This window comes from Chanodichthys erythropterus, chromosome 1, assembly GCF_024489055.1.
Source record: "Chanodichthys erythropterus isolate Z2021 chromosome 1, ASM2448905v1, whole genome shotgun sequence".
In the NCBI taxonomy this organism is placed as follows: Eukaryota; Metazoa; Chordata; class Actinopteri; order Cypriniformes; family Xenocyprididae; genus Chanodichthys; species Chanodichthys erythropterus.
Window position 1 is genome coordinate 1,119,283 of NC_090221.1, and position 20,750 is coordinate 1,140,032.

General features: G+C 39.2%; 2 protein-coding genes across 4 annotated transcripts; both read left to right on the forward strand.

Annotated features, from left to right (window-relative positions):
- The first annotated feature begins 421 nt into the window (after window positions 1-421).
- tcirg1b (T cell immune regulator 1, ATPase H+ transporting V0 subunit a3b) lies at window positions 422-14,909 on the forward strand. The gene is made up of 20 exons (XM_067384497.1): window positions 422-579; window positions 2,372-2,491; window positions 3,231-3,309; window positions 4,888-5,024; window positions 5,252-5,347; window positions 5,433-5,621; window positions 5,747-5,829; window positions 6,108-6,201; window positions 6,275-6,487; window positions 8,323-8,473; window positions 8,585-8,724; window positions 9,065-9,222; window positions 9,297-9,387; window positions 9,477-9,595; window positions 10,510-10,723; window positions 10,817-10,930; window positions 11,004-11,090; window positions 11,219-11,339; window positions 11,412-11,583; window positions 14,269-14,909. Exons 2-20 carry the CDS (start codon window positions 2,375-2,377, stop codon window positions 14,360-14,362), a joined length of 2,469 nt encoding a protein of 822 aa, XP_067240598.1. The 5' UTR covers window positions 422-579; window positions 2,372-2,374; the 3' UTR covers window positions 14,363-14,909.
- A 364-nt stretch (window positions 14,910-15,273) lies between these two features.
- Window positions 15,274-19,315, forward strand: mrnip (MRN complex interacting protein). Of its 3 annotated transcripts, none has more exons than XM_067384511.1 (7): window positions 15,274-15,367; window positions 16,242-16,301; window positions 16,372-16,478; window positions 17,498-17,558; window positions 17,639-17,772; window positions 17,960-18,065; window positions 18,145-19,315. In XM_067384511.1, exons 1-7 carry the CDS (start codon window positions 15,308-15,310, stop codon window positions 18,736-18,738), a joined length of 1,122 nt encoding a protein of 373 aa, XP_067240612.1. In that variant the 5' UTR covers window positions 15,274-15,307; the 3' UTR covers window positions 18,739-19,315. The 3 variants fall into 3 exon arrangements, with proteins under 3 accessions (XP_067240612.1, XP_067240621.1, XP_067240629.1); XM_067384520.1 differs by having other exon boundaries at window positions 18,148-19,315; XM_067384528.1 differs by having other exon boundaries at window positions 17,642-17,772.
- Window positions 19,316-20,750: the final 1,435 nt, after the last annotated feature.

A 20,750-nucleotide genomic window follows, 5' to 3' on the forward strand; every position in this document is an offset into this window, starting at 1 on the left:
GAACGTCAGTAACCAGGCAGATCTCACCCCCCATTGACTGCCATATTATTATTTTTTCATTAGGGGGTGAGATCTGCTTGTTTACTGACGTTCTTCAGAATATCCTCATTTGTGTACAGCAGAAGACATTTATACAGGTTTGGAACAACTTGAGGGTGAGTAAATGATGGAAAAAATTATTTTTAATTATTTTTGGGTGAACTATCCCTTTATGAGTCGCACAGCGCCCTCTAGAGGAACAGGAACTACTTATTTTATTTCCAAAAATAACACATTTTTTTTTTACATATCAACAAGACACGATACAAATGTTCATACAAAGTATAAATTAAAATAGCATAAATTAATAACAACCTTCTGTCTGATAACAGCAGCGCGTGAAGTCACGTGACGAGCTGCAGTAACGTGACCGTCTGCAGAAACGGAAGTTGTGATTCACTCTCAGTGCAGCTGCTACAACTTTATTCCTTCATGAAGAGACACTGTGAGTTATAACGAGTTATTCCTTCATGAACACACACTGAGCTCCGTTAGTTCATCTGATCGAGGATAAAGCGAGTCTGCTGCTGTTCATCTGCGGTGAGTTCAGATCAGCTGATGTTTACACTGTTTCTGACACACAATCTGTGAATTAACGACAGTTCTTTAATCAGTTTTCTTTAATCTGATCTTAATCACTCACACCTGAGGAAAACTCTTTAATTAATGCTTTCATGAGGATTTTATACTTTCAGCAAAACGAAAATGAAACTCGACTGTGGAATGAAGGGAGAGTAAAGTTACTCAGATCAATATAAATGATATAACTATAAACTGAGGGGTTTTAATAAACTTTCCTCGATAAAAATAGTTCCTCTTATAATAGATCCTCTTATAACTCTAGATCTGATTTGCATTTTCTGTCAAAACCTGTGATGATGCACGTGATCAGAAGGAGATCACATGATCTGGTGTTTATGAATTATGACTCTTCTGAATATATGAATGTGGCCCAAATATACAAACTGAGTAGATTCAGTTAACATTAAGATTATAGATGGAAAATGTACATAAGGTTAAGTATATATTATGTGTGTGTGCTGCAGGTTCGCTTTCTTTACAGTTTTTCACAGTTTTGTGTTATACACTCTTAATAATTAATGTTTCACTGCAAAAAATGCTGTTTTTACTTACAGTTTGTCTTGTTTCCAGTCCAAATATCTAAAAATTCTTAGATCAAGAAGCATTTTCTTGACAAGTAAAAATTATTTTCTTGTTTTCAGGAAAAATATGTCAATATTAAGTGAGTTTTTCCTTAAAACAAGCAAAATAATCGTATTTCAAACTGAAAACAAGATTATATATCTTATTTTTGGTTTGAAATAAGATTAGTTTGCTTGTTTTAAGGGAAAAACTCACTTATTTTTCCTGAAAACAAGAAAATAATTGTTACTTGTCAAGAAAATGCTTCTTGATTTACAAACTTTAAGATATTTTCACTAGAAACAAGACAAAAACTCTAAGTAAGAACAGCATTTTTTGCAGTGTTATTGGCATTTATATTTCCATGAAGAACCTCATTTCCATCACACAAAAAGTGGAAAAGGTTTGTTTTTTCTTATTAATAAGAAAAAAGTGGTTCTTTTAAGAACTGAAACACTGAAACACTGCAAAAAATGCTTTTCCTATTAAGAATTTTTGTCTTGTTTTCAGTGCAAATATCTAAAAATATTTTCTATTTCTATTGGGAAAAAAAAAAAATCAAAATGAAGAGAGATTTTGCTTAAAAACAAGCAAAATTATCTGCCAATGGGGTGAGAAAAATAATCTTGTTTCTGTTTGAAATCGTGTTTCTTGTTTCTGTCCCAAACAGAAACAAGATTATTTTTTTCACCCCATTGGCAGATAATTTTGCTTGTTTTAAGCAAAAATTCACCTCAGGAAACAAAAAACAATATCTTATGTCATTTTTCTTATCTAGTAAAAGCATCTGGATTTAAGAATTTTTAGATATTTGGGCTGAAAACAAGATGAAAATACTAAAAGAAAAGCATTTTTTGCAGTGAAGGTTCTTTGGGGAGCCAAAAATGAACATCACTGGAACAACCTCTATTTTTAAGAGCGTATATAATTATAATAATATCACAATATAATGTTTAAAATAGTTTTAGAGGAAGTGTAACATCTAAAGATTCTGATCGAGATATAAAAACACTGATGTGCTCCTCAAACTCTTTAGTTTGTCCTCGTGATTTCAGTCATTTCTGCTTTACTGAAGGTGACATTATGAAACCGTAAAAATCCCTCGGACGCTCCGGATCACACGCTGCCTGACTCAGAGCAGAAGAGGAAGTGTGTGTGCAGATGTTCCAGATGTGTGTGTGTGTTTCAGGTCATGGGCTCTCTGTTCCGCAGTGAAGAGGTGTGTCTGGTGCAGCTCTTCCTCCAGTCCGGATCCGCCTACAACTGCGTCAGTGAACTGGGAGAGCTGGGAATCGTGGAGTTCAGAGACGTGAGATGATTTCTGCTCTGCTTCCTCTGTCGCTCAGGCCGTGCTCCTGAAGGGGGCGTATGATGCTGTTTTACTGTTCATTATTTAGTTTATCAGGTGTAATATAATAGGTGCTTTAACATGTTTTAATGCCCAAAAAACACATTATTTTCCACATTATTGCAGGATTCTACAGCAGCTGTAAACACATGGTTAATAATAATGTCGTCAGTATTGGGCGTTGTGCTGTACACAAGCTCACCTTTGTGTTCTTCTGCTCAGAAACAGCTTTATAAATAAATCTTCACCACAGTTCATCATTTTCACAAGGCCAAACAAGTGGTTTTGCTTTCACATCCGCACACACATGCACACACACACACGCACACACTCGCACACATACACTCACACACATACACACACACACACACACACACACACACACACACACACACACACACACACACACACACACACACACACACACACACACACACACACACATGACAGTTCACTATATTGGCATTATACTCATATTTCACACTGTCATGTGGATGTTTGAGGAAGTAATATCTGGACTCGGATGATCGTACACCTGCTCAAACAGATTAAAGGGAAGGAGGACATTAAAAAGCATCATGTGACCCCTTTAAGAAAGGCTGTGCTTCATTTTCATGTCGTATAAAGTGTGTTTACGTACACCGGCGGCTGATGTCACACAGAGGATGATGAGGATCTTTGTTTCTAATCTTGATCTCAGCTGAATCCGAATGTCAACGCGTTCCAGAGGAAGTTTGTGAATGAAGTGAGGAGATGCGAGGAGCTGGAGAAAACCTTCGGTGAGTGTCGCTCCTCAGCTCCCATGATCCTCCAGTAGAGCATGATCCGCTGGAATCCAAAGAGAACACTGCTTGTTTCTGGAAAACTTCTTCTGCCTTTGGAGCAGTTTATCAGCTGTAAAAACAAATAGCTGAATATCTGTGTAGGAAAGCAGCTTTTCTAAAATGTTTTCCAGTAATAATGCAGTCATTTATTGCTGATTAATGTTAATTAAGGTTACAGCAAGAACAGGAAATGATTGGTTTATGGAAAAGGCTTTCCCACATCAGGATACAGTGATATTAGTGCTGGAGCTTCATCAGTTTATCTGGTTTGCCAGTTATAATTTTACATATGCTGTGTATTTTCTCTCAGCCAAGCAACTGTGCATAAAGCTGAGCAGAAATTACATCTGCGATAAACTTACGTTTTTGCCTCTAACTCAATACAGGCAACTGTAATCTTACATTTTACTAGCTATTGGCTAATTAAAGACTTTTTTTTAATCACCTCATGAAATTTGGTTACATATGCGAGTGATTTGTATAGGGTTGTAACTTGTTTATTGATCTGTTTTAATTATTACTTAAAGGGTTAGTTCACCCAAAAATGAAAATAATGTCATTAATTACTCTCCCTCATGTCATTCCACACCCGTAAGACCTTCGTTCATCTTCAGAACACAAATTAAGATATTTTTGATGAAATCTGCATAGCCAGCAATGACATTTCCTCTCTCAAGATCCATTAATGCACTAAAAACATATTTAAATCAGGTCATGTGAGTACAGTGGTTCAATATTAATATTATAAAGCCACGAGAATATTTTTGGTGCGCCAAAAAAACAAAATAACGACTTTTATAGTGATGGCCGATTTCAAAACACTGCTTCAGGAAGCTTCGGAGCGTTATGAATCTTTTGTGTCGAATCATGATTCGGATCACGTGTCAAACTGCTGAAATCACGTGACTTTCGACACAAAAGATTCATAACGCTCTGAATCTTCCTGAAGCAGTGTTTTGAAATCGGCCATCACTATATAAGTCGTTATTTTGTTTTTTTTGGCGCACCAAAAATATTCTCGTGGCTTTATAATATTAATACTGAACCACTGTACTCACATGAACTGATTTAAATATGTTTTTAGTACATTAATGGATCTTGAGAGAGGAAATGTCATTGCTGGCTATGCAGGCCTCACTGAGCCATCGGATTTCATCAAAAATATCTTAAATTCTGAAGATGAACGAAGGTCTTACGGGTGTGGAACGACATGAGCGTGAGTAATTAATGACAGATTTTTAATTTTTGGGTGCACTAACCCTTTAAATATATAATTTGGTATAAATATAAGACATAGACGTGCACTCTCAAGGCATGTTTAGTTTTTGCTCAGCGACTGACATACTCGATAATGTTGACCTGCACATCATTAAAACAATAATTCTGATATTATTGTAGATGATGCATGAGATACTGTGAAACAGATGTTTGTTCATGCCATCCAGCACTAGTTCAGAGGAGTTCAGTGCAGTTTCAGTGTCTGCCTTTACATGTTGAATTAAAGGTTATTAAAGCTCATCTTCTCTGTTCCAGTGTTTTTGGAGCAGGAGATTTCCCGCAGTCTCTCTCAGAAGCTGCAGCCGCCCATCCCGACCCCTCCGGCCCCTCAGCCCCGAGAGCTGCTGACCATCGAGGAGGAGAGCGAGCGTCTGGCCCGAGAGCTCAGGGAGGTTCGTAACCGTGAAAACAAAACTCGACCTACTTAATTATACTGTTTTAAAGTCTCCTAATGTTGTTCACATTCATCCAAAGTCAAAAAACACTCATAATATCCACTGCAGCATCAGCTCTGAAATGGTTCGTTTAAGGCTTCGGTCTCTAAATCCCTCCTACTCTGCTCTGATTGGTCAGAACCCAAACTTCTTCAAGTGTGTCAGGTTGTGGTTTTGCTCTGCAGGTGTCCAGGAACAGAGACAGTCTGCGCTCTCAGTTCACTCAGCTGTGTCAGTACAGAGGCGTTCTGAAGCAGACGCACTCTCTCACAGCCTCACAGGTGGGAACTGAACTCTCACACTTCCTCCATCCTCACGTACGCTTCCGTCGCTCTGCTTCACGTGTGCTGGTGTCATGTGTCTCAGGCCCCGCTGGTGTCGTTCGAGCCCATGGCTGTGGCGGAGAACCGGCAGGACGTCAGGCTGAGCTTCGTGGCCGGCGTGGTTCATCCGTGGAAAGTGCCGGCCTTCGAGCGGCTGCTGTGGCGCGCCTGCCGTGGATACATCATTGTGGACTTCCATGAGATGGAAGAGAAACTTGAACATCCCGATTCTGTGAGACATAAAATCATTATTAGGTTCATCTTACATGACTCAAATGATGATGTTTGATGTGTGAGATTATATTTTAGGAACGTTTTCTTGTGAAAAATGGTGAGAAATATGATTGATTGTCACAGGGCGAGGAGGTGCAGTGGACCGTGTTTTTAATCTCCTTCTGGGGAGATCAGATCGGTCAGAAAGTGAAGAAGATCTGTGATTGGTGAGTGATCTGGATATGAGGATTTGGACAAAGGTCAAAGAATTTAAGATTTCCAGGCTGAAGATCTGTTGGATCCTAGAAAAGTCATAGAAAGCATTAATAAGATCTGGAAAAGGTCGTAGGAAAGTCATGTGTATCTGGATCAGGGTGATCCTATTTTGCTCTGAAAATCCAGCACAAAAGTAAAATGCATTCCCTGATCCTGGATAGCAAAACATGGGATTTCCAAATCTAGATCCAGATTAAACTTTTTAAACTGTTGAAATGTTCCTCTTCAGCTTCCACACACAAACCTTCCCCTACCCGGAGAACCAGGCCGAGAGGGAGGAGACCCTCAATGGACTCCGAGGGAGAATCGAGGACATCCGATCGGTGAGTTTGATCGCTCGCACTCCTCACATGTGTTCAGTCCTCAGGTGTGTCAGCGCTGGTGCTCTGTGTGCAGGTGATGGGCGAGACGGAGCAGTACATGCAGCAGCTGCTGGTGCGAGCGCTGGCCCGGCTGCCCGAGTGGCTGGTTCAGGTTCAGAAGTGTAAGGCTGTGCAGACGGTGCTGAACCTCTGCAGCCCGTCCGTCACCGACAAGTGTCTGATCGCAGAGGCCTGGTGTCCCGTCAGCCAGCTGACCGCCCTGCAGAGCGCCCTGAGAGAGGGAGGGGTGAGGTCATAGACACTGCTGTACTGCATATGGTTTCATTATTATCTGTGACCCGTGCTGGCAAAAGAGGTTTTCACTAAAATGAGCCCTTGTCTACTGATCCAAATGCTTCAAAATAGCAATTAAGCATCTAAAAGTATCTTTATTTGAATGTTTTCTGAGAGGAGTATCTTTCCTTTGACCATGAAAAATGCAGTTTTTCTCTTTTCTCTTCTGGACTGAAGTTTAATATTGTTTTAAAGCGCAGCATTCCAGCTATGTGAATATTCATAGCGAATTATCAATGGCATGAGTCTGAACCAATGAAATGTGATTTTCAAACTCATTCTGATGTAAACGAATCGATCTTCTTCACGCTGACTGACAGATCTGAAGCGTTTTACGCCTCGGACAGAGCGTGATCCTGATATACACATGTACACAGAATAACAGTGCTTCAAAATATTGGAGAAAGAAAAGTTAAATATATATAATTTTCCTATAGATATTTGGTTTTGATGAGGTCTGTGCTAAATTAGGTGTTATTAACAGGGATTTTAAGGTGTGGTTGCTGGTGATTTTTAGAAAGTTTCTCAAAATTGATTTGACTGACTCTATCAAACAGGTGTAGATTCCAACAAATCATACAAAGCTTTTTTTAATAGAGATTGTGAAAATAACTATCTAATTTTTGGAAATTTGCTCATGTGACTCATTTTGACAGCACGGGTCACATTTATTTCTTTTTTTTTGTCTGTTAAAAATATCTGTTGGGTTTTATTTGTCACACTGGAAATGCAAGATCAGCTTTAGAATGTTGTATTGTGGGATACATGAATCACATCTGTGAATTATTTTGAACTGAATCATGGGTAACACTTTATAATAAGGTTCCATTAGTGAACTGTGTTAGTTAACATTTACTAACTTTACAAAATACTTCTAAAGCATTTATTAGACTCCGTTAACATTTACTAACACTTTATTAAAATCAAAAGTTGTTTTTGTTACTGTTATGTAATGGACCTGAGCTGACCTGAAGAGCTGCCTTTTTATTTACTAACAAAGATTAATATATGTGACCCTGGACAACAAAACCAGTCATAAATCACACGGGTATATTTGTAGCAATAGCCAACAATACATTGTATGGGTCAAAATTATCGATTTTTCTTTTATGCAAAAAATAGGATATTCAGTAAAGATCATGTTCCATAATGATATTTAGTAAATTTTCTACTGTAGATATCAAATGTAGTTTTTGTGAGTGGATATGCATTGCTAAAGACTTTAAATGTGCTTAATATTTTTTATTTTTTTTTTGCACCCCCAGATTCCAGATTTTCAAATAGTTGTAACTCTGCTTTTGTCCTATCCTAACAAACCATAAATCAATGGAAAGATTTTTGTTTTGTTTTTCAGCTTTCAGATGATGTATCAATAGATCAATTAAAAAAAAAAGACCCTTATGACTGGTTTTGTTGTCCAGGTTCACAAATAGATCCCAAAAATGAAAATTGAAGTCATCATTTACTCCCCCTGGTGTTGTTCCAATGCTGTATGCCCTCCTTTCTTTTTCAGACCACAGAAAGATAATTTTTTTATAAAAATGGCACATAAAGGCAGTGAATAGCATCCAGCATCAAGCTTTAAAAAAGATGCAAAAGTATCACAGAATGATCCTATGTGACACGTGCTGTATATTCCACATGTTCTGGGGGTTTATGATTGGGTTTGGTGAAAAACAGATTGAAATTTAATGTATTATTTAATGAAAATCCTGCCCATGGCCGTTCATCCTCTGTGCTCGACTGCATGATGAGACACATGACTCTCTCTCTCTCTCTCTCTCTCAGAGGAAGAGTGGCAGTAGTGTGGACTCGTTCTACAACCGTCTGCCGGCCACCACATCTCCTCCCACTCTCTTCCCCACAAACGCCTTCACTGCAGGATTCCAGAACATCGTCGACGCTTATGGAGTGGCGAGTTACAGGGAGGTGAACCCAGGTAACACACACTCACAACACACACCAACACACACTCACAACACACACCACTGATCATCAGCCATTTAAATCAAGCTTCAACTCATTCTCATGCGTCTTTTACCGTCTGTAGCCGTCTACACCATCATTACATTTCCCTTCCTGTTTGCTGTGATGTTCGGGGATGTTGGACACGGTCTGCTGATGTCACTGGCGGGTCTCTGGATGGTTCTAGAAGAGAAGGATCCAAAAATGAGGAAAAACACTAATGAAGTAAAAATATGACACATCATGCACACATGCTTTCACAATACTGGAGTTTCTAAATTTCCCAATACTGAAATTTCACTGCAATGCCTTAAAATATCAATATTTAATACAAATAAATCAATAGAGAGAGAGAAAGTGCTGTAAACTGAGTATGAACCCATGTCAAATATATTCAGAATCAGTGTGATCTACTGTCACCATCCTAAAACCCAACAGCACGACTGCAGAGAAACACTCGTGTCGTGATGTCATGTTTCACACAAGCAGAATCCACTCTTCTTTAGGAAATGTCCAGTTCTAGTTGTGTTCCTGTATGCATGTGTAATTGTCTTGTGTGTGTCAGATCTGGCGTATGATGTTCGGAGGCCGATATCTGATTCTGTTGATGGGACTGTTCTCGATCTACACCGGAGCCATTTACAACGAGTGTTTCAGCAGAGGACTGAGCACCTTCTCCTCAGGGTGGCACGTCCGGCCTAATGCAGAGCACTACAACTGGACGTACGACACACACACACTGTCCTCAGTCATGTGATCAGATATATAGCATATTAAGTCTGTTTCTCTGTTTGTAGTGAGGAGACTTTCAGAAAGAATCAGTATTTGGTGCTGGATCCAAACGTCACAGGTGTTTTCACCGGTCCGTATCCTTTTGGGATTGATCCTGTAAGTCGACCAAATGAACGTGAAACACACTGCAGTTCCCTTTTCTGTTCAGTGTGAAATCCTGAATGATGACTGTGATTCTCCCTCAGATCTGGGGTCTGGCCAACAACCACCTGACGTTCCTCAACAGCTACAAGATGAAGATGTCTGTCATTATTGGAGTCATCCACATGACCTTCGGTGTGTGTTTATCCTTCTTCAACTTCGTGTGAGTATGCTTTTCAATGCTGTTCTTCGCGATTTCTTCAATTTGGTTACTTTTTAATATTTTAAAGGGTCATGAACTGCATTTTGTTATGTTTTCTGAGGTGTACTTGCATCTAGGCATGTGACGGTATCAAATTTTCATGTTGCGATTAATTGCTGAAGCTTTTATCATGGTATACAGTATTATCACGATACTGAAATAAGTTGCAAAAAAAAGTGTTGTCAGTATAACAGGTTTAAGAACTGTTTTTGTAATGACAAAAAAAAGCTCTGAATGTTTAAATACGATGCACAAAAAATATATAAAGTAAAACTTTCAAAACAGATTAAAGTGCAAAAGAATTATAAAGAACAACAGGAAATACTTTACAATAAGGTCTCATTATTTAATGCATAAACTAAGATTAAGCAAAAATTTCCGGGGTAACCGCTGTATTTCTGCTGTTCCATCAGCGCCCTCTGCTGTCAGAGAGTGATCGTGCACTTTCATTCAGCGCGTCTCCTTCACTCGCTCCGTCATGTGCTTCTCGTGCACGTTGAGATTGTTTACATCTGAGTGCGTGTCTCTTTGATGCAGAATACAGTGGTGTTGTGCATTTTATACGGTTGATGGGAAAAGTATTCTTAAATGCATTATAAAAATTGTAATAAGTGGTAATAAATTATTTACGGTATTATGAAGTGCCCACGATAACAATATCGTGCATATTCATTATCATGATACATTGCATTACTGAATATCAGCACATGTCTACTTGCATCAAACACTGTCATAATGTAGAACTAAAGCCATTTCTTTTCTGATTTTAGCCTTCTGAACATATTTGCATAATCAACATTCCAGTTCTAACATTTTCTACTGAAAAACAGCATGAAAATATCTTTTTGTTACCATTTGTCGCTCTTGTTCTCCAGACACTTCAGAGATATCGGCAGCGTGTTTCTGGTGCTGATCCCGGAGTTGTGCTTCATGCTGTGTCTGTTTGGATACCTGATCTTCATGGTGATCTATAAGTGGGTGGTGTTCGGCCCTGTGAACTCTGACATCGCCCCCAGCATCCTCATCCACTTCATAGACATGTTCCTGTTCACTGAGAACAAGGACAACAAACCCCTCTATACGGGACAGGTGCGTGCTTGCTGTCCAGTTTTCCCTTTGAACATCTTTGAACATCAGTCATTCGAATGAACACAGCACGATGAGATGTCTCTGTGTGTGCAGATGGTGGTGCAGAAGGTTCTGGTGATCGTGGCCGTGTTGTCTGTTCCTGTGCTGCTCCTGGGGAAGCCCATGCAGGAGTACATCACACACCGGATGAAGAGGACGCAGCTTTCAGTGAGCACTGCTTCTGAATTTTGTGTTTGTGTTGGTGTGAGTCTGTATATAACTGCTCTCTCGTCTTCCGTAGGGAGACAGACGTCCTCTGCTGGCGGAAAACGGCTCTATAAATGCTCACCAGGGAGAGACGGATACAAGAGGAGGAGGAGAAGAGGAGGTAAGAGGGAAACGGAGGAGTAGATGAAGCATTTTTTAACTGTTTTAGAACAAAATGAAGGTGAAGAATTCCTTCAATCTGTCATGAATCTTCTCACTTGTTGTTTTTCATCGGTCATTGTTCGTCAGGAGTTTGACGCAGCGAACGTGTTCATGCACCAGGCGATCCACACCATCGAGTACTGTCTGGGCTGCATCTCTAACACCGCCTCGTACCTGCGGCTCTGGGCGCTCAGCCTGGCTCACGCCCGTAAGTGTCCGTGTGTGTTTCACTGCTGCCGGCGTCACCGAGGAGCATCTCTCATGTGTGTGTGTGTTTCAGAGCTATCCGAGGTGCTGTGGTTGATGGTGATGCGGATCTCCTTCCAGCAGCTCAGTTATGTGGGCTCCGTCATCATGGTGTTCATATTCGCGGCCTTCGCTGTGCTGACCGTGTCCATCCTGCTTATCATGGAAGGACTGTCCGCCTTCCTACACGCTCTTCGACTTCACTGGTGAGAGACGCTTAAGCGCACACACACTCATCTACACACACACACATTCACACACACATATTTTTTGTCGTATTAAATTAAGCTAATTAAGCTAATTTACTATTTCGTTCCCTCGATTGGCTAAATCCTGCGCGCGATTTACTATTTCATTTCCTCGATTGGCTAAATCCTGCGCGCGATTTACTATTTCGTTCCCTCGATTGACTAAATCCTGCGCACGATTTACTATTTCGTTCCCTCGATTGGCTAAATCCTGCGCACGATTTACTATTTCGTTTCCTCGATTGGCTAAATCCTGCGCGCGATTTACTATTTCGTTTCCTCGATTGACTAAATCCTGCGCACGATTTACTATTTCGTTTCCTCGATTGGCTAAATCCTGCGTGCGACTTACTATTTCGTTTCCTCGATTGGCTAAATCCTGCGTGCGATTTACTATTTCGTTCCCTCGATTGGCTAAATCCTGCGTGCGACTTACTATTTCGTTTCCTCGATTGACTAAATCCTGCGTGCGACTTACTATTTCGTTTCTTCGATTGGCTAAATCCTGCGTGCGATTTACTATTTCGTTCCCTCGATTGGCTAAATCCTGCGTGCGACTTACTATTTCGTTTCCTCGATTGACTAAATCCTGCGTGCGATTTACTATTTTGTTCCCTCGATTGGCTAAATCCTGCGCACGATTTACTATTTCATTTCCTCGATTGGCTAAATCCTGCGCACGATTTACTATTTCGTTTCCTCGATTGGCTAAATCCTGCGTGTGATTTACTATTTTGTTCCCTCGATTGGCTAAATCCTGCGCACGATTTACTATTTCATTTCCTCGATTGGCTAAATCCTGCGTGCGATTTACTATTTTGTTCCCTCGATTGGCTAAATCCTGCGCACGATTTACTATTTCATTTCCTCGATTGGCTAAATCCTGCGCGCGATTTACTATTTCGTTTCCTCGATTGGCTAAATCCTGCGTGTGATTTACTATTTTGTTCCCTCGATTGGCTAAATCCTGCGTGTGATTTACTATTTTGTTCCCTCGATTGGCTAAATCCTGCGCACGATTTACTATTTCATTTCCTCGATTGGCTAAATCCTGCGCGCGATTTACTATTTCATTTCCTCGATTGGCTAAATCCTGCGCGCGACTTACTATTTCGTTCCCTCGATTGGCTAAATCCTGCGCACGATTTACTATTCCGTTCCCTCGATTGGCTAAATCCTGCGCACGATTTACTATTTCGTTTCCTCGATTGGCTAAATCCTGCGTGCGACTTACTATTTCGTTTCTTCGATTGGCTAAATCCTGCGTGCGATTTACTATTTCGTTCCCTCGATTGGCTAAATCCTGCGTGCGACTTACTATTTCGTTTCCTCGATTGACTAAATCCTGCGTGCGATTTACTATTTCGTTCCCTCGATTGGCTAAATCCTGCGCGCGACTTACTATTTCGTTCCCTCGATTGGCTAAATCCTGCGCGCGACTTACTATTTCGTTCCCTCGATTGGCTAAATCCTGCGTGCGACTTACTATTTCGTTCCCTCGATTGGCTAAATCCTGCGCGCGACTTACTATTTCGTTCCCTCGATTGGCTAAATCCTGCGCGCGACTTACTATTTTGTTCCCTCGATTGGCTAAATCCTGCGCACGATTTACTATTTCGTTTCCTCGATTGACTAAATCCTGCGCGCGACTTACTATTTTGTTCCCTCGATTGGCTAAATCCTGCACGCGACTTACTATTTTGTTCCCTCGATTGGCTAAATCCTGCGTGCGACTTACTATTTCATTCCCTCGATTGGCTAAATCCTGCGCGCGACTTACAATTTGGTCCCTCGATTGGCTAAATCATGCGTGCGACTTACTATTTCGTTCCCTCGATTGGCTAAATCCTGCGCGCGACTTACAATTTGGTCCCTCGATTGGCTAAATCATGCGTGCGACTTACTATTTCGTTCCCTCGATTGGCTAAATCCTGCGCGCGACTTACAATTTGGTCCCTCGATTGGCTAAATCATGCGTGCGACTTACTATTTCGTTCCCTCGATTGGCTAAGTCCTGTGCGCAACGTACTATTTCGTTCCCTCGATTGGCTAAATCATGCGTGCGACTTACTATTTTGTTCCCTCGATTGGCTAAATCCTGCGCGCGACTTACAATTTGGTCCCTCGATTGGCTAAATCATGCGCGCGACTTACAATTTGGTCCCTCGATTGGCTAAATCCTGCGCGCGACTTACTGTTTCGTTCCCTCGATTGGCTAAATCCTGCGCGCGATTTACTGTTTCGTTCCCTCGATTGGCTAAATCCTGCGCGCGATTTACTGTTTCGTTCCCTCGATTGGCTAAATCCTGCGCGCGACTTACTGTTTCGTTCCCTCGATTGGCTAAATCCTGCGCGCGACTTACTGTTTCGTTCCCTCGATTGGCTAAATCCTGCGCGCGATTTACTGTTTCGTTCCCTCGATTGGCTAAATCCTGCGCGCGATTTACTATTTCGTTCCCTCGATTGGCTAAATCCTGCGCGCGACTTACTATTTCGTTCCCTCGATTGGCTAAAGCGTGCACTGCATGAGAGCTTTCTTAATCAGAGATACCGCCTCTTTCTGTATCCGTATTTATTTACACATATTTGCTTGGATTGATATGATTTATCATGCTGTATTCTCTCTCTCTCTCTCTCTCTCAGGGTGGAGTTTCAGAATAAGTTCTACAGCGGATCAGGCTACAAGCTCACTCCGTTTGCCTTCTCATCGGGATTCGGCGGCTTCTCTCTCAAGTGACCCATGATCCTCCAGTAGTCACGTGACTAAACAGAGCTGGAATTATTCTGCAGGGGCCACAAAACATTTTAAAATGCATTACTGAAGCATCTTTCGTTTTCTTTTATATTTTAAACTTAACTGCCACTGTACAAAAACTCTGAGGTGAAAAATGTTTAACACTCTGTTATGAATCCACATCATATCTTTGACACAGCAACACTATCTTTGAGTCTTTTAGTCGAGTGAATGTGGTTTTTAATTTGCAGCCCAGATAAAATAAAGTTATTTTAACTCTTCATGATTATCATGACAGCCAGCGAATGATGGTTTAACGTACAATGAGATGATTTAGCAGATATACATTGTTGACTTAAGCTTGTTAATCAGTAAATTAAAGCGTTTTGATTTACTGCATTTTTGAAAGGGAATCATCTTCCGTCCAGGTTTTCTTTTATTGTTGCTTTTCTGTTATTACAATGAAATTTTCTTTTAATTTTGGAGCTGAATCACAAAGTGCTTACAGTGATACGCTGATCAATAAAGACCAAAGTCTCTCACTACAGAGGCCATGTGTGTGTGTGTGTGTGTGTGTGTGTTTGTGTGTGATTGACAGGCTGCAAATATATATTACATAGAGGAGTGAGCAAATCTTGCCATCTGATAATGATGTTTTTGTGCATATTTATAGGACATTATTTAGCATATTAGTCTAATTAACCAGTCAGAGATCCTAAAAAGGTGTGAAGACATATTAAGCAGTCCTCGCTATTTTAAAGGTCCATAAACCACACGAAAATACACGTCATTGGGTTCCTCGTCGTTCCTCTAGGGGACGCTGTGCGCCTCTGACGTCACGTCTACTCGCGAGTAACACGAAGAAGAAGACGGTGGGCGGGAAACACAAATATGAGGGAAATCGATTTATTTTTATTCTCCGGATTTTAAAAAGTAAAAACGACCAACATGGTTCAAGAGTTTCATGTTCTGAGATGCTTTTCCTGTCAAACATTTCAAGTACAGCAGGTAACGCTTCTTTACTTCAGAATTAAACCTGAAGGGAGTGTAAACATATAAGCTGAGGTGACAGTATCGATCTGATTAATCGATTCCACCGATATCAGTTCTTTATTCCACAGATCGATCCTTGTTTTCAGATGATAAAGCTTCACTAAACATTATTGTGAAGAAGCGTTTTTACTTTTGAACTTCTGCCCGTTTTATAAATAACGTTTTGCTAAATATATGCACTAAATATTATTCATTATATTTTTACTTAATCTGTTCTGAAAATGTCATTTTTATGACTGGCACTGTTTAAATTATCATATTGCGACAACGAATTAGAGTAGAAACAACTTATATATATAGAGTAACGTTATAGTGTTTATTATTATGTCTAAAAAATAAATCCAAATGAATCAATTTGATTTGTGAAATCGATGTCAATACCCATCACTACTATAAACCTCAGTAATTAAAGGATTAGTTCACTTTCAAATAAAGTTTTCCTGATCATTTACTCACCCCCATGTCATCCAAGATGTTCATGTCTTTCTTTCTTCAGTCGAAAAGAAATGAAGGTTTTTGAGGAAATCATTCCAGGATTTTTCTCCATATAGTGGACTTCACTGGGGTTCAACGGGTTGAAGGTCCAAATGTCAGTTTCAGTGCAGCTTCAAAGAGCTCTACATGATCCCAGACGAGGAATAAGAGTCTCATCTAGAGAAACCATCGGACATTTTCTAAAAAATACAATTGTATATACTATATAAACACAAATTATCACCTTGGACGTACTTTCCATTTCCGTATTTTTACACCTTCCCTATTCTACTTGCAGAAAAAAACAAAGTCTTATTTGAAAGTGGACTAATCCTTTAAACCTTTTCTCCTCCAGGTGAAGAAGAGTAAGAAATGGGCGTGTAAAGTGTGTGGTGAGAAGCAGTCGTTGATGAAGGTAAACTGAACACCTGACACATTTACTCCTGTAAGTCACGCTGTATGTCAGTGTTTGATGTGTTTCGCAGGAGTTTGGTCGAGGCGCCGCAGTCGACTGCAGACGTCATGTCCAGAAGCTGAATGCTCTGCGTGGACGACTGCAGGAGGTCAGCAGTGAGCGGCTGGGGTCACAGTGGTGAGCAGACCTGCAGGACACTCTCTCGAGTTACAACCTGTGTGCAAGTAACGCATTATTAGCAAGTTATGTAATCAGATTACTTATTTTAAGTAGCTAGTAAAGTAATGCATTACTTTTAAATAAGTAAAGCAAGTTACTTAGTTTCACCATGAGAATCGTGAGTGATGCATGATGGGTATTGTAGTTCTAGATTAAATGTGAGCGTTTACTCCTCTCAGATTCAGTATTCCTCAAAATGAACGAAAACAGTGAAATGTAAACTCAGAACATTATGCAAACTTGCAATGATTAATTAAATATTAAATTACATTAATGTACTTTATGTATTTAACTTTTGTTTTCTGTTTTTGTTATTAAAAAACAAAAACAAGCCTGCCTAGCCCAGGTGAGAAATTAACACTACAGTAAAGTAATGCATTACTTTTCATAAAAAGTAACACTATTAGTTACTTTTTAAAGGAGTAACACATTATTTTTAAAAGTAACTTTCTCAAAGACTGGTTATAAACAGTCTAAAGTTTTTAACAAAAGCTTTTAAACATTTTTCTTACACCTTGAATGCATGTGAGTGTACAAACCTTTATCGTTATTTAAAAAAAAGAATATATATTTTCTAAGATAAACACTTAACTTGTCATAAAATGTCAAATTATCTGATATTTTAAGAGACTTGTTTTTTGTTTTCTGCATGTTGACTGCACCACATGACTTTGGTAGACAAAAGTTTTTCAAAAAAATATTAAGATGTAAAGTAATTCTGTTAATTTGTTTTTCAAGAATTACATTATTTTTATGATATCAGGACAGTGTAACCCTGACACTTTTTTTTTACTTTGTCACCCTAAAAATATCAAAAATGAATTTTAATACAGAAATTTAAAACAAGCTCATCATTCAAAAATGCTTTGCATTACAAAATGCAATATATATAATAATGCAAAGCATTTTTGAATAAATGAAGGTGAAAGAAAGTGAGCTTCACATCACTGACCTTTAGACTAACTCAATTTTTAAAGGGAACAGGATGACGAGTATGAGAATGAAGATCTGGATCAAGATCAGATGGATAAATCAGAGGTAAATCACTAATGTCCAGACAATAGTTGTCATGATGAGAGAAACTGTACAATACATGTGTCTCATTTCTCTCCCTGTAGCAGGAAGTGGCTCACGTCAGCCGCTGGAGTAAATACACTGATCCCTCAGCTGAGGGTCCAGATGAACATGAAGATGAGGAAGAAGAACAGAACGTTTATACAGAAAGACAACGATTCAGAAGCCAGGGAACCAGGTCACTTGTGAAGGCATTTCATTTGTCAGCAAAGCAAAATACTGTGGCTATTAAAGAATTTGTAGTTATTAATAAAAACAAAGAATTTTGGTACAAAAGCATCATGGAAAAATATTTAATTTGTCTTTTTTTAATTTACCATGTGAAGAAATACCAATGTTTAATTCATTTTTGTTTGTTTAAACAGAAAAAGGAAGAAAATCTCCACTTTAAAGTCTTTTGCTGGCCATGATGAAGGCTGTGAGGATGAGGAGCCACAGACTGGTTGTTCTGGCTTTAAGAGGCCGAATCTGGTAATAAACACAAGATACTGCAAAATGCCCTAATTTGCTAGAAAACCCATTTGACTCCGACTTCTTGTATCTATTGCAGCAGGACAGGAGGTTCAGTTCAGCCGGGAATGAAGGATTTGCTTCCTGCAGCAGGTCAGATGATGTGGACACATGCAGTAGCACAAATCTCCCATCATCCCATCAGGCTGTGTTCAGTTACCCTACAGCCGGCTCCAGGTCCACATTCACAGAGGAAGACTCTGGAAATAAACAGCAGTGTAACTCTTCACATAAGCCGCCAGCTGTCGACGAAACCAGACCTTGTGTTTCATCTCGTCAGAAGTTTGGTGAAACTAAGATTGAGAAGGACTCCAAATGGAATAAATTCCTCAGTGTTGTCGCATCACAGCAGGATGAGGAAGAGTATGATTATCACGATCATTACAATGACACAGTGACGCCTCATTTCACAGAAGCACTTGCGGGTGTGGATTGTGAAGAGCGCAGATATCCATTGGATGAGAAGGTAAACAGTGTTTGTGTGGATGGAAAAGTATCCAGCAGTCACGCCTCCAAGCCTTCAGGTTTTGAAAACCCAGCCTGTGAACAACCTTCACTGTTAAAGACTTCATGTTCAAAGCTTTCCTTCAACTCCCTGTTCCTCACCGATGAAGACTTTGATGACACGCTTTAAGAATATGTTAAACGTTTTCTCTGAAGGACGTTTAATGAAGAAAGTTGTATGATGTTACAATGTTCTCTTTAATAAATATATTAAAATGCATTGGTAGATAAACTGTTGCACATTTAAATGAAAATCCAAATACAACAAATATTTTGGAGAAGCTTTTTATTGTGAATAGAAGGAGTAAAGAGTAAAATATACTTTTTTGTTTTCATTTTGATGATTACAGCTTGCTCATGCATATTCATAGAAAAAGATGACTGGAAGGAAAAGTGAACCTAGGTGAAAAAAGTACACTTCTATGTACTTAAAGGGCTATTTTCGCACACTAATTTTGTACTTAACATACTAAAAATTCTTCTTTAATACTAATTAAGATAATCTTAAGAACATCTTAGTGTACTCAACTGTGCTATTTTGAGACACCATGAAATATGAACTAAAATGTGCTTTTAATATACTATCTCTGTATTAAAAATGTATTTAGATATCACTTATAGTACACTGTGGGTTCAAATGTACTATAAGTGATATCGAAATGCATTTTTTTAAATACAGAGATAGTATATCATCACGATTAAAACAACCAAAGACTTAAAGTACTTCAGTTTGTGTGCACTGGATTTATTTAATGCACAATTTGAGTTGGATTACTGAAATAAATGAACTTTTCCACGACATTCTAATTTGAGATGCACCTGTAGATTATTTAATTTAATATTCCTGTTCTGTTGGCATAATTATAAAATAACAACAAATTGTCAAGTGATTGCTTTTTGAATGTTTTATACAACACAATAGTCAGTACACATCAGTACACTGCAACAATATAACATTTTTCAGCAGTTATTTGCAATAAACAAAGATGGATCCCATAAAATAACAGATTGGCAAGTGTCTCGTTTGAACATGTAACCTAAAATGCCTAATCAATACAATAACTACAACTAAATAGTAACACTGTTCCTTTAATATATTTAATTTAATAACAAAAGAATGTCAAAAAGCTCAACTAAAAAGTACATATGTATATTTTATTAACATTGGAACAGTATGCATTTAAAAATGTGTTTATTTAATGAAATTAATAATCGTCAAATTCCCTAGCTGGATTCCAGTCCCGGTCATGGTTAGCACCTGCAATGAGAAACAGTACAATATAAATGCATGATTTCCCCAACACAAAGAAACTAGAAAATGTATCACCACACAAATGCTACAGGAGTGTCTGAACATCACGTTTCACCCTTCATTTCTTTTTCTTTCTCTTCTTCCCCTTCCCTTTTACTTTCTTCCCCCTTTCCCCCGCCTTCTTCCCTCTCTGTGATGGACTATAGTTCCCAGACTTATTTAAAGGATTAGTTCACTTTCAAATGAAAATTAACCCAGCTTCACTCACACTCAAGCCATCCTATGTGTATATATGACTTTCTTGTTCCTGATGAACACAATCGCAGAAATATTAATAAATATCCTGACGCATCCGAGCTTTATAATGGCAGTGAATGGGGGTCACGAGTATGAGCTGGAGAAAAAGCTTCCATCCATCATAAACATACTCCACACGGCTCCGGGGGTTAATAAAGGCCTTCTGAAGTGAAACGATGCCTTTGTGTAAAAAAAAATCCATATTAAAACAAGTTATGAAGTCAAATATCAAGCTTCCTTATCGTTCTTCGTAGGTTGAATACGGAAGGCGGTCTGGTGGAAGCTTGATATTTGACTTCTTAACTTGTTTAAATATGGATTTTTTTTACACAAAGGCATCTCTTCACTTCAGAAGGACTTTATCTATTTATGATGGATGGATGTGGATGGAGACACTTTCTTCAGCTCATACTCGTTGATCCTGTTCACTGCCATTATAAAGCTCTGATGCATCAGGATATTTATTAATATTTCTCTGATTGTGTTCACCTAGGACGGCTTGGGCTAATTTTCATTTGAAAGTGAACTAATCCTGAACGGCCATGTAAAGTTGCTACTACTACATGTTTCAGATGATAAGCCATATTTGAGGT

Coding starts and splice junctions, on each gene's coding strand:
- tcirg1b (XM_067384497.1), top strand. CDS start 2,375: ATGGGCTCTCTGTTCCGCAGTGAAGAGGTGTGTCTGGTGCAGCTCTTC. Junction 3,310..4,887: donor GGAGCTGGAGAAAACCTTCG/GTGAGTGTCGCT, acceptor TCTCTGTTCCAG/TGTTTTTGGAGCAGGAGATT. Junction 8,725..9,064: donor TGAGGAAAAACACTAATGAA/GTAAAAATATGA, acceptor TGTGTGTGTCAG/ATCTGGCGTATGATGTTCGG.
- mrnip (XM_067384511.1), top strand. CDS start 15,308: ATGGTTCAAGAGTTTCATGTTCTGAGATGCTTTTCCTGTCAAACATTT. Junction 15,368..16,241: donor AAACATTTCAAGTACAGCAG/GTAACGCTTCTT, acceptor TTTCTCCTCCAG/GTGAAGAAGAGTAAGAAATG. Junction 18,066..18,144: donor GCTTTAAGAGGCCGAATCTG/GTAATAAACACA, acceptor TATCTATTGCAG/CAGGACAGGAGGTTCAGTTC.